Raw genomic sequence first — 13758 nt, forward strand, 5'->3', positions numbered from 1 at the left:
TACAAAAGTTTACCTGTATACAGGACTACAAAAGTTTTAGCTGTATACAGTACTACAAAAGTTTACCTGTATACAGGGCTACAAAAGTTTACCTGTACACAGGACTACAAAAGTTTTAGCTGTATACAGTACTACAAAAGTTTACCTGTATACAGGGCTACAAAAGTTTACCTGTACACAGGACTACAAAAGTTTTAGCTGTATACAGTACTACAAAAGTTTACCTGTATACAGGGCTACAAAAGTTTACCTGTATACAGGGCTACAAAAGTTTACCTGTATACAGGACTACAAAAGTTTTAGCTGTTTACAATACTACAAAAGTTTACCTGTATACAGGGCTACAAAAGTTTACCTGTATACAGGACTACAAAAGTTTTAGCTGCTTACAATACTACAAAAGTTTACCTGTATACAGTACTACAAAAGTTTACCTGTATACAGGACTACAAAAGTTTTAGCTGTTTACAATACTACAAAAGTTTACCTGTATACAGTACTACAAAAGTTTACCTGTATACAGGGCTACAAAAGTTTACCTGTACACAGGACTACAAAAGTTTTAGCTGTATACAGTACTACAAAAGTTTACCTGTATACAGGGCTACAAAAGTTTACCTGTATACAGGACTACAAAAGTTTTAGCTGTATACAGTACTACAAAAGTTTACCTGTATACAGGGCTACAAAAGTTTACCTGTATACAGGACTACAAAAGTTTTAGCTGTATACAGTACTACAAAAGTTTACCTGTATACAGGGCTACAAAAGTTTACCTGTATACAGGACTACAAAAGTTTTAGCTGTATACAGTACTACAAAAGTTTACCTGTATACAGGGCTACAAAAGTTTACCTGTATACAGGGCTACAAAAGTTTACCTGTATACAGGACTACAAAAGTTTTAGCTGTTTACAATACTACAAAAGTTTACCTGTATACAGTACTACAAAAGTTTACCTGTATACAGGGCTACAAAAGTTTACCTGTATACAGGACTACAAAAGTTTTAGCTGTTTACAATACTACAAAAGTTTACCTGTATACAGGGCTACAAAAGTTTACCTGTATACAGGGCTACAAAAGTTTACCTGTATACAGGGCTACAAAAGTTTACCTGTACACAGGACTACAAAAGTTTTAGCTGTATACAGTACTACAAAAGTTTACCTGTATACAGGGCTACAAAAGTTTACCTGTATACAGGACTACAAAAGTTTTAGCTGTTTACAATACTACAAAAGTTTACCTGTATACAGGGCTACAAAAGTTTACCTGTATACAGGACTACAAAAGTTTTAGCTGTTTACAATACTACAAAAGTTTACCTGTATACAGTACTACAAAAGTTTACCTGTATACAGTGCTGCATTTATTACAGTTAAAAATGAAATGATAATATAACCCATACTGGCACAAAATAAAAACATTTCGTCCATTACCATATCAGTATTAATGCTGGAAAAAGGATCTGACTCGATACATCGATAGTCTCATATTGATCAAAAACGGCCAAAACATCGTTTTATTTTCGCAGAACGTCATGTGCCACACAGGACCGAAAGACGATTTACAGGATCGGACAAAATCGGGCAGAATCGGGTGGTTTATATGTAAAATTGCATAAAATTGCTTAATTATCTTCTCATGGCCCCGGCAGAATGTTTCATTGCAATGTTTTATCGTGATTCATTTTGAATGGAGACTACACGTATCTTAACATGGCCATATCACAAGGTTCGTCCTCTCGCTTTGCAGAAAGACGCAAAACATTAGTATCTCCAACACTTAAGGTCATATATATAACATGTTAATATGTCACTCACTTTCAGTTAGTCGATCATTGACATTACTTACTTGCAATCAATACAAAAGACAAGTAAAACACAATTTAGAGTTCGATTAAGTAGTATTACTATTTCATTCTGACTAAAGACAGCCTCAACAACGAATAAACACTTTTTAATGCTTCTGAAGGGATAGCATATAATCACCGCTTTGCCCGTCCGTCGAGCCGTCCGTCATAATTTTGTCCGAAGTAAACACCAAACCTATAAAAGGTAAGAACGTAAAATGTCATAGGCAAAAAGAGATCTCAGTAAGGAGAAGTGCAGTGCACAGAAACCACCACTCTCTTTTGCGTAAGTTAGGAGTTATTGCCCTTTGTTATTTTCCGTACATAACTTTTGTTCGGAACATTACACTACAATTAAAAGAGCCATAAACATAAAATTTAATAAGTAGATAGATCTCAACAAGCAAAAGAGCAATGCACAAGAATCATCACTACTTTTTGCATGATACAGGAGTTATTGCCCTTTGTTATTTTTCATTCTTAAATCTTGTCTGGATCATTACAATAAAACTAAAAGAGGCATCAATATGAAACTTCACAGGTAGAAAGATCTAACAAAAAACAGTGCAGTGCACAAGGATTATAACTCTCTTATTTCCCTTTGTTATTTTTATACTTAAATTCTGTCCCATTCGGGAAGCATAACGCGTCTCTGACGGCCCTTGTTTAAAACTTGTGTTCCGGCCAGAGCAAAACCTACAAACCCATAAAATTCTTTCCTTATGAATATTACTTGAGTACTTGATATTTTGAAACATTTTCATATATTCCTCGTGATTGGATTAAAAAAGAAATAAAATTATATCGAAGACAACGTGGACAGTATCGACCTTAGCAGACATATATTATAACCTACTCAACACAGATTGCACCACACTCCTCTCTTCCAGCAGAAATGGCTACCGCAACTTATCTGAAAATCATGCTCATATATTATCTCAGGATTATTTGTACAGTTGAGATTTTAAACCTTCTTTTAGTTATTCACGCTCGTTATCTGTGATTTTCATTACAAAATATCAACACTCTTCAACCTAATCGGCCATGATATCGTTCTGTGAAGTGTATGTCGTGTGATGTTGACAGATATACCCTGCCTTTTAATAAAACATGGCCTTATGCCAAACTTCAAAGATCTTTCACTAAGACTCAGATTAATACAATTTTCGAATCCTGCTTTTGATAATCAACTTTTTAAAAAAAAAATGTCCCCGTTGATATTCTCTTTACCTGATTTTAGAACTTGTATGATGCAATTTCATTATTTGATTCTACCGTATCTAATTAATTCTAGATCCGTATTGAAATATGTTATTTTACCGAACTCGGAGGTGTTAGACACTGCTGCTGTAGTTCCAGTCCCTGAGGTTCGCCATAACCTGTACGCCACGATCAAATTCCTTCAGATAGTGACACGATAATATGTACCTGATGGTCTTCTGAAATTATATGAAAAATAGGCATTTGGCATTAACGACAAGTCCTAGAAGGACGATAAACCTGTATGATGTAAATTAATCATTTGCTTCCTAAATAAAAAGTGCTATTCATTGTGTGTCTTTTGAGTATCTTCCATTTCTGCAATGTGTATGACTTATCACCATTATTGATGTTATTTTGCCTCTATTGTCTTCATGTCCTTGTGGTATTGTATCTTATACGATATATATTAATTATTCATGTTGTCACGTTCCTTTTATTGCTGTCCAATAAATACAATCCCCACACAAAGAATACTTTAAACATTTAGCATGACTCTGAAGATCTTGCGTATATGAACCAGTCATATGGTTAATAACTTCACCTAGTCGTCCGGGGTTCGATTCTCAGGACGGATGTGAAAAGGTAACGTGCCACCTGCCCGACCAAGTGGGTTTTCCCCGGGTACACCGGTTTCCTCTCACAATAAGACCCCTCGCGCGCTTACATCCGGGCCAACAAGAGTGTTTGGTATAGGTTGAAATAACTTCTTTCACAACTGTTGTAAAATAAAGATTTGAACATTTAAAATGAAATAAAATAAAAGAAGATATTTAAATTACATTTGAAATTATTGAATGCGTCATTCGAATTCCGGTTCCGGTTGGTAATAACTACAGAAAAATATACTAAGATATTTATAAATATGACGATCTTTCCCAGAGTTATAAATAGAACTGATTGCATGTTTGTTTATTTTTTTACCACCGTTCAGTTTCTCAAAATATATATTTATCATTCAAAGTATATAGATGGTTGGATCAGTCTACAATATCATAAATTATAATGTTACATTCTTTGGGTGTTATAATTAGTACAAATACAGTCAAATGGTAGCATAATTATTTTTGTTGATCAGATCCGTCTACTCAACTGAACTTCGCTGTAACTAGTCAAAGCCCTTGTGTCTCATCTTCATCAGTAAGTCTGGTCCCTTCTGCCAAAGCTGTTAAATTTCACCATTATGTTTTTGTTATATTCTTACTTTATGTTTTAGTAGAGTGAGTCTGAGTAGAGTGTCGTCTGCTGGAATGGTTTTGTATGTGAGCGAATTTGTATGTATGATCCCTTCGTAAATAGTTATTAAATTTTGTGTTGCATACAGTCTCAGTCGGCACGGTGGAAACGGAAATTCTAAGAATGCAAGGAAACAAAAGGAGAACGCCACTTTAGCACGGGATGTGATGAACATTTGAACAGCTGAGGGAATTGAATAGCGTACAGTGTATCACTGTGCTGAGTGTACTGTATGCAACTAGTCACATACATGTATATAGATCTAGTGGATGTTAGTGTGTGTATGTGTGTATGCAAATCATTTCAACTATTTTATTATCATTATTATTATTCAAAGAGATGAAGCAAGGGATATTTGTCTAGCAAATTCCATGGATGAAGTCTGAATGGTTTAAAGAAGAAGTTGTATTGAAATTAACATGATTTTATACTGTATCTTAAGATCTGTAACACTTGTTAAAAGACGATGTGTGATGTGTCCATACAACCAACTCTGATTTATATAGACCTACCTGAACATAGTCTGGAACAATTTCGTTCTTCTTTTGGTACCCCTTCACAACCTTGTGATTGCACCACGCCTTTAGAATTTGTACATGAACGGTTCCGGATTTGAACTCCAATGGAAGTCGAGCACTCACTCCATGGACTCCACACGTTCCAAGATACCATCTCTGTATAGTGATGGTAGAATGAAAATCATGGTTAGAATTTTAAAATTTTGTTCACGAAAATTCAAAAGCACCCGCACGTATGAAAACAATAAAAAAAAAATACCTTGTTGGGGTTTGTGATCCTGACAATCTTGATTGCAGAAGTCTTCGGAGCAACACTTGTGGCAGAGATTGAACGACCTTGTCAAATTATGGGTATCCCGGCCCACTAGGAGTCCTTCATGCAAACACTCCTGTCAAAGTCGAGTTTCTAAGTAAAATGACCATGTACTATTTACCCATCGTATCACCCCCTCCCCTATCTCTCTCTCTCTCTCTCTCTCTCTCTCTCTCTCTCTCTCTCTCTCTCTCTCTCTCTCTCTCTCTCTCTCTCTCTCTCTCTCTCTCTCTCTCTCTCTCTCTCTCTCTCAATATAAATTATCATGTTATCTTCTAATTTTATCTGCCATCTTATGATGTCGTGTACATATGTATGTGTTGAATAATAAGGATCGGGCGATTATAAGTTCTTGGAACTTGTGCCCAATCCTCTTGCAATATTTTGGCAATAAAATATGTTTAAACTAAACTAACTTCGCTGTATGTCGGTTTTCATTTTTAGTATTCTTCTATCGTTCTTAGTGTGTATTGGATGTGTAAAACAAATATTCCTCCTTTACGAAACACAAGTTTCTGTTGAGTAATCATTGTGGAAGTGATATAAGCTTCTAGTCTAGTACAAATCCTTTTTCGTATTTGTGATCGGTACTTTTAATGAGTACGTGTAGATAATAAATGTATGGTTTAAACGAAATTCTCTTTTATAGAAATTAGATATGCACATACCTGAACGGACCTGTATCCCAACATCCCTGCTTATTACACGTCTCTGTCACAGCAATTACTCGACACACGCCATATGTCTGTGCGATGACAGTTCTTCAAACGAACCGTAAAACGACAATTATTCATGTAACGTATCAAAACACGATCACCAATTATCAATGTTGAAAACAGAACAGTTCTGTAGCAAACATTTAAGAAAGAATAAATTGAAACTTACTTCAAGAGAGTAGAGTGAAGTTCTGTATCAAACAACCAATGAAAGAACAAAACGAAACTCATTTGGAGGTCAGCTCTGTAGTTATGAAAGAGCAATATTGAATTATTTTCCAGATTAAAGGTTTGTAGTAAAGTCTATGACCGTAAATATGGTTCAATGTCTTTTTGTTACAAACTTTGCCAGGCTTCATCCCAGAGACCTACCTGACGAATATTATTCTTCTAAGCCTTTTGGTAAATCAGAAGACATTGTTTAAAGGTTTTGACAAACTTGACCATTATGACTTTAAATATGATTCAAGGTCAGTAAATGAACTCTTTATCTATGTGCGCTCTGGACTGATAATTTTAAAAACTAGTCTTATCTTCCCAGATTAGCTACCATACCATAGACCGTTTGTTCGAGAAGGTCACAAGACGCTCTGAATAGTAAGTGTTAAATAACATTCGTTTCTTCAAGTTTTAAATCGGCGCGTACATATTAATCCGCGCAGAGAAAAATCATATCATATCATTAACTGGGAAAATTTCAAAATATTCGACAGGGAAAACTGCAGCGGGCCTGTACTAAACAGGAACGAGGGGGGCCACAGACCGGCGCACGTCTATGACAAAGTGTAGCCGAATCGACTACAGTACATTGTTACCATTTTGTGTACCTTTTTCTATAATCTTTTTACCATCTCGTCACTCTATTTTCGAACTAAGTGTACATAGAATTATAGTAGAGACGAAGAAGTTGGTCGATTCTTTACCATTTCGTCACGCTATTTTCTAACTAAGTGTACATAGAAATAAAGTAGGGACGAAGAAGTTGGTCGATTCCTTACCATCTCGTACGTCAGTGCTACTCGCTCCACACTGGTCATTTGTCTGATGATGGTGACTTCTACTGGTTGTGAAATAATAACTCGTAGTCTACTTTTAAGTTATTTTCATTTTCCCGTCGTGAAAATGACTGTTCTATTTGACGGATGACATAGTCGTTAACGAATCACTTATTTGCTTGGTTGCATCAGATACCAACATATGTCTGCTTTCTGCATACATCCTACGAAAGAAACACTCCATCCTACATGTATATGAAATTCTATTTGGCCTAATCCGATAGGGTGAGTTTTGATAGTAAGCTTGCTGGTATGTAATTTTGTTACATCACGGAATAAATTTACATAAATTATGTATAATACGAAATAATTTTGAAGTTTAATATATTTTTTTAATCTACCAGTGACTTCCATTCCCCTGCTAGTCGGATTGCTGTTCTGTCACGTTTACTCGGGTATGTATCCATTGTTAAACTATACCAAGGAGAAATTCCTTGACAAGATTGAATAGCTACTATTTTACCATTAGGCTTATAAAATTACAGATGTATTCATATATGGTGTTTACTTGTGATCAGTGAATGACACGCTCCCTCTAAATATTTCATCCACCTCTAACTTCAACGGCCATTGCAGTTTAAGATTTCCCTAGCGTCATCTTATGGTTTGGCGATTGAAAACTATTACTTTAAATGACATTACACATGTAAACTTACTTTGTTTAAATATTCAGTTGCTTGGTTTTTTTTTTTTTTTTTTGTTTTGTTTTGTTGTTTTTTTTTTTTTTTTTGTATAATGCATTTTTGTTAGTGATATTTAAAATTTAAACAGCACCAGTTGCATATTTTATGTCCGTTAAAGTTACTGTTCCACTTAATTTAGATAAAGAAGATAATGACATCATTATTCGGCTTAAATATATTCTGCATTGAGAGTTTTTATTTAAAAGCTGTTAATTACATATAATATAACGCGATAACGTTTATTTGTTAACCTTTACTCATGGTGTATGACTATGAAACATGCCTTGATTTATTAAGTGATATTTCATGAAGATTTTTCACATGTAAACTGTGATGCCTAAATTCAGTGACGTATACGTCCCCGCAAAATATTCTTTTCTGTTACTATAAAGTGCTGACAGCCGGTCCACAGTGTTTCGCCTGCTCATCAATTCCTCGACTGGAATTCTGTGATTACTTCACCCAATGCGAGGAAGGGGAGGTAACTATGGAATTCACACAAATTTATACAGTATGAACAAAGGACAAATTGATTGTTACTACATTTATACAGTATGAACAAAGGACAAATTGATTGTTACTACATTTATACAGTATGAACAATGGACAAATTGGTTGTTACTACATTTATGCAGTATGAACAAAGGACAAATAGATTGTTACTACATTTATACAGTATGAACAATGGACAAATTGGTTGTTACTACATTTATACAGTATGAACAAAGGACAAATTGATTGTTACTACATTTATACAGTATCAACAAAGGACAAATTGATTGTTACTACATTTATACAGTATGAACAAAGGACAAATAGATTGTTACTACATTTATACAGTATGAACAATGGACAAATTGGTTGTTACTACATTTATACAGTATGAACAATGGACAAATTGATTGTTACTACATTTATACAGTATGAGCAATGGACAAATTGGTTGTTACTACATTTATACAGTATGAACAATGGACAAATTGATTGTTACTACATTTGTACAGTATGAACAATGGACAAATTGGTTGTTACTACATTTATACAGTATGAACAATGGACAAATTGGTTGTTACTACATTTATACAGTATGAACAAAGGACAAATTGATTGTTACTACATTTGTACAGTATTAACAATGGACAAATTGATTGTTACTACATGTATACAGTATGAACAATGGACAAATTGGTTGTTACTACATTTATACAGTATGAACAAAGGACAAATTGATTGTTACTTCATTTATACAGTATGAACAATGGACAAATTGATTGTTACTACATTTATACAGTATGAACAAAGGACAAATTGATTGTTACTACATTTGTACAGTATGAACAAAGGACAAATTGATTGTTACTACATTTATACAGTATGAACAAAGGACAAATTGATTGTTACTACATTTGTACGGTATGAACAAAGGACAAATTTGTTCCGTTACCCCGGTTGATATTTAGTATTTGTCTTGAATTTTACCTCAGACGCATGAAATCTGCATGCAATTAACATTCAGAAATACAAACAGTACGTTGATATTCATAAATTTCATGTTCAGTTTTCAAATACTTTGCATGTGATTCAGAAATGTTACGTTCAGAAGATACGGACACACAATGGCCATGACAAGTACACTTCCGGGTGTGTAAATAACCAGGTAGGTCACATCATGTAAATGGTCATATATCTCCTATCATTATCTAGTTTCTAATTTCAAATTATCCTTTCCATCAGTGATTCGTATAGAGCTGGAGAGTTATCATATTTTTCTTTCATAAATGATTACTCCATCTCTGTTCCTGTTTAATCAACTTCATTTCATATTTTCATATTTAACGAAAATTGCGTTTTGTAACTAAGTTCCATGAACAATAACCATTCTTGTTATTCTGCAGAGCTGTTCTTTAGATACCAATTTCCACGGTTCGTTTGGAGAACTATCACCTTACGGACAGGTGACGTGTGTCGAGTGTTGTGATGGAGACATGTGTAACAACCAAGGGTGTGGGGATACAGGTTCGTGTACCAGTTAAAACAGACAACCCTTTTCACTGTTTTATCTTAATTAAGCAAACCTAAAGACATTTCACGGTATGTGATCTCAAAACCAGCAGTCTATATTCTTTGAATGAAAACATGTTATTTTTTTCAGAAACTGAACCGTGACATGGAATCAGTTCTATTTGTAACTTCGGCAGAGTTTATAAAACTTAAAGACCTTTGTTGAACTGTTCACTTTTTTCGGCTGCTTTAATTACAAATCATAATTGTGTTTGTGGGAATATTTTACACATTTTCTATACAGGAGTTATTTCTTTATCGTATGTTTATTGGTAACTACTTGTGCTCCCTAAGGACCTCCAACTAGAGAATCCCGTGGACCTTACTGTTACCAGTGCCAGCACATGCCAGACCCGAGTTACTGTGAAAGGCTCACTATTTGTGACAGCAATGAAGTATGAAGTCAAACATTGCATACATTAAAAAGTATGGTATATATATATATAGATAAGTAATTTAATTAATGTGTGATTTTATCACCAGTATTTTAGTCCATTATCATTTCTGGAGTGTTTGAATTAAATATATATATATATATATATATATATATATATATATAGACCATAAGCTCACTCGTCTAGCTAAACCAATTTTTACGAGGGAGGGGGATAACCAGAACTGTCATCTCTCGCTTTTACTTTTTCGTTTGCATCTCTTTTACGATTGCTGCAAAAATCAAATGTTGGTAAGTAATCTTTTGTGATAAACATTAATCATCGTAAGGCATTCAAATTTATCAATTAAATTCATTCTCCTCGTGTCTGAAACGTTTAAAATGTTTGAAAAATGTTAAGTATTGAATTATTGATGAAAGGTAAAATGACTATGATATGATTTTCGTGTAGGTTTGCAGTATTGACGAAACCGTGTCTTTTGGACATCAGTTCTCAAGCGGGTGCAGGCGAAAAGGGGTCTGTATTCTTCCATCCATTCACTTATTTACTTAACATAAAAAAAGAGATCGTTTTGAGAGAGAGAGAGAGAGAGAGAGAGAGAGAGAGAGAGAGAGAGAGAGAGAGAGAGAGAGAGAGAGAGAGAGAGAGAGAGAGAGAGAGAGAGAGAGAGAGAGGAGAGAGGGAGAGAGGGAGAGATAGGGGAGGGGGTGATACGATGGGTAAATAGTACATGGTCATTTTACTTAGAAACTCGACTTTGACAGGAGTGTTTGCATGAAGGACTCCTAGTGGGCCGGGATACCCATAATTTGACAAGGTCGTTCAATCTCTGCCACAAGTGTTGCTCCGAAGACTTCTGCAATCAAGATTGTCAGGATCACAAACCCCAACAAGGTATTTATTTTATTGTTTTCATACGTGCGGGTGCTTTTGAATTTTCGTGAACAAAATTTTAAAATTCTAACCATGATTTACATTCTACCATCACTATACAGAGATGGTATCTTGGAACGTGTGGAGTCCATGGAGTGAGTGCTCGACTTCCATTGGAGTTCAAATCCGGAACCGTTCATGTACAAATTCTAAAGGCGTGGTGCAATCACAAGGTTGTGAAGGGGTACCAAAAGAAGAACGAAATTGTTCCAGACTATGTTCAGGTAGGTCTATATAAATCAGAGTTGGTTGTATGGACGAATCGTCGTCATCGTCTTTTAACAAGTGTTACAGATCTTAAGATACAGTATAAAATCATGTTAATTTCAATACAACTTCTTCTTTAAACCATTCAGACTTCATCCATGGAATTTGCTAGACAAATATCCCTCTTCATGCATTTCGGTTGATCAGTAGAAGTCGTATGAGTATTTAGACAAATTTGACTGGGGTGATTTTGTGCAATGATCAAAGTCAGACGTTAGAGCATTTTCATAAATTTAACTCATAACCTTGAATATGAATGAAGGTTATTACTTTTCACACTATTTGTGAATTTTCAAATGTTCAAAACCTCAGTTCTTATTAGGAAACTTTTCGCTTTGGCGATGGCATCTTCAAGCAAAATACCTATTTTCAATTCTTTTCGTTTCATCAGCAGAAGTCACTCGAACGACTAACAAAGGATCCCTGTTACCTTAGATACGGATCGATGTAACTTTCTTTCGGTTATCGAGGGTTTTATCCCAAGAACCTTACAGCACAAAAGCAAGATTCCAGGCCAAAAATTGCAAAAATTCTTATCCAAGCAGGGGTTAGAGCATTTCACAAATTTGACAAACAATCTAGAATATACGATGGCCGAAATCGGCCTGACAAAACTGTGTAACTAGTAGCACATTTTCGTCAACAAAATATGTACGAACACATTTTTTGTACAAATATGTTCATTACTATAGTAGTAGATTTATTTGACACAAAAGGTGTTCGTACATATTTTGTTGACGAAAATGTGATACAAGTTACACTGTTTTGTCAGTCCGTTTTCGGCCATCGTAAGAATATGAGTCAAGCTAATTTCTTTTCGAATGAATGTGAATTTTCCTAATAGAAAACTTTCAGTTAATTTATGTCTTTTTGTTTATCAGAAGAGGTCCTTTCAGTATTTAAACACATTTGACCAATGGGACTTGAACTGTAGATAAAGATAATCTATTCTTGTACAATTTTGTTCGGTTCTGTGCCTTAAAATCATCAAAAAGACATCATTTAAGTGTTGTAGCAAATTCACTCATGTAACCTTTCATATGGGTCAAAGTAAATTTTTAAGGAAACATTTTCGAGTCTTATTCCAGAAACACATCAGATAAATATTGTAATTTCGGCTTTTAGAAGAAATCATTTGAAACTTTTAACAAATTTTGGCCTCCTCAAACTTTATCGGACTTCAATTAGGGAACTTCCCAGTTATACATGTCAATATAAACCTTGACACGGCAGGAAAGGTGAACTTTAAAGTAAAAATTATTACTACAGAAATTCTATAAGCACTTTTTCATGCTTGCTGTTTGTCAGATTGCTATACAAGAGTTGAATTGTTTTTTTTTTCCCGACTGAAGGTTGTGTTGAATTGTACAACAGCGGAACACGTGATTCAGGTGTGTACACCATAGCTCCCCCCGGACACCAGCCTCTGAAAGTCGTCTGCAACATGACGGACGGAGGAGGATGGACTGTACTTCAACACAGGTACGACGGCTCTGTCACCTTTAATCGTACATGGACAGACTACGTCACGGGTTTTGGTGATCTACATGGCGACTTCTGGTTTGGTTTAGAAAACATTCACATGCTTACATCACAGGGAGTCCAAGTCATAATAGATATGATAACAATTACCGGGAAGTCGATACGGTACAGCTACGATCACTTTGAGGTAAAGGACGCCAGCACATCGTATCAACTGTCAGTTTCTAATGATACTTCTGTATATGGTAGACGTGAACAAAGATTAGAATATAACAACGGTCATATCTTCTCTACCCCTGATAGACCGGATGAACACAAATGTTCTTCTCACGGTTCGGGCTGGTGGTTTAAATATTGTACATATTTCAATATCAACGGTATCATAGGCCTGGTTGAGAGTGACTATGGACTGGCAATAAGAGACGGTGTTATGGATGTTTTACTGAATGAAACAATCATGAAAGTAAGGTAACTGTTGTTGATTTATTACTAATTTAATGCTGAACAACGGTATATCTGCACACGCCTGTCAATTCCCCCTTGATTATATATAAGATAATCAATAAATATTTTTTTTTATTTTTTTTTATTTTTTAGTTTTTATTATTCATATTTATTTCTGTAGTCATCGTTTCCTTATCATCCCAAAGAGGTCAAACTACAGGTTCTGTAAGACACAGTCACATACCAACGAACATGGACTTATTTGACCGTGACGTTTTGTAGAGTGAAAACAAACCATGTTGTACTAATTAAAATGATTAAAAGATTACAGTCAACATACTAAGTGGTACCATTTTTTTCCTGTGTAGTAACTTTACATAAATGAATATATATGCTTTAAAAAGATCAAAGTTTGGTACTTTTGTTCACATTACTGGAAAAAAATTTCCCGAAAAAGTTATCCATGAATCTTGACTATATAAAATGCGATGGTGGTTTGCAGACTGGCATTCGTCTTTCACGTAAGCGAGATTGTACAAA

General features: G+C 34.9%; 1 protein-coding gene across 1 annotated transcript; it reads left to right on the forward strand.

Moving 5' to 3' along the window:
- Positions 1–6346: 6346 nt before the first annotated feature.
- Positions 6347–13246, forward strand: LOC132560862 (uncharacterized). The gene is made up of 9 exons (XM_060225566.1): positions 6347–6368; positions 7984–8117; positions 9222–9293; positions 9532–9652; positions 9992–10092; positions 10543–10608; positions 10857–10986; positions 11088–11249; positions 12645–13246. The coding sequence occupies exons 1-9, from the start codon at positions 6347–6349 to the stop codon at positions 13244–13246; spliced, it is 1410 nt and encodes a 469-aa protein (XP_060081549.1).
- Positions 13247–13758: the final 512 nt, after the last annotated feature.

This window comes from Ylistrum balloti, unplaced genomic scaffold (genome assembly GCF_031769215.1).
Source record: "Ylistrum balloti isolate Yb309-2 unplaced genomic scaffold, AGI_CSIRO_Ybal_v1 Utg371124, whole genome shotgun sequence".
NCBI lineage: Eukaryota > Metazoa > Mollusca > Bivalvia > Pectinida > Pectinidae > Ylistrum > Ylistrum balloti.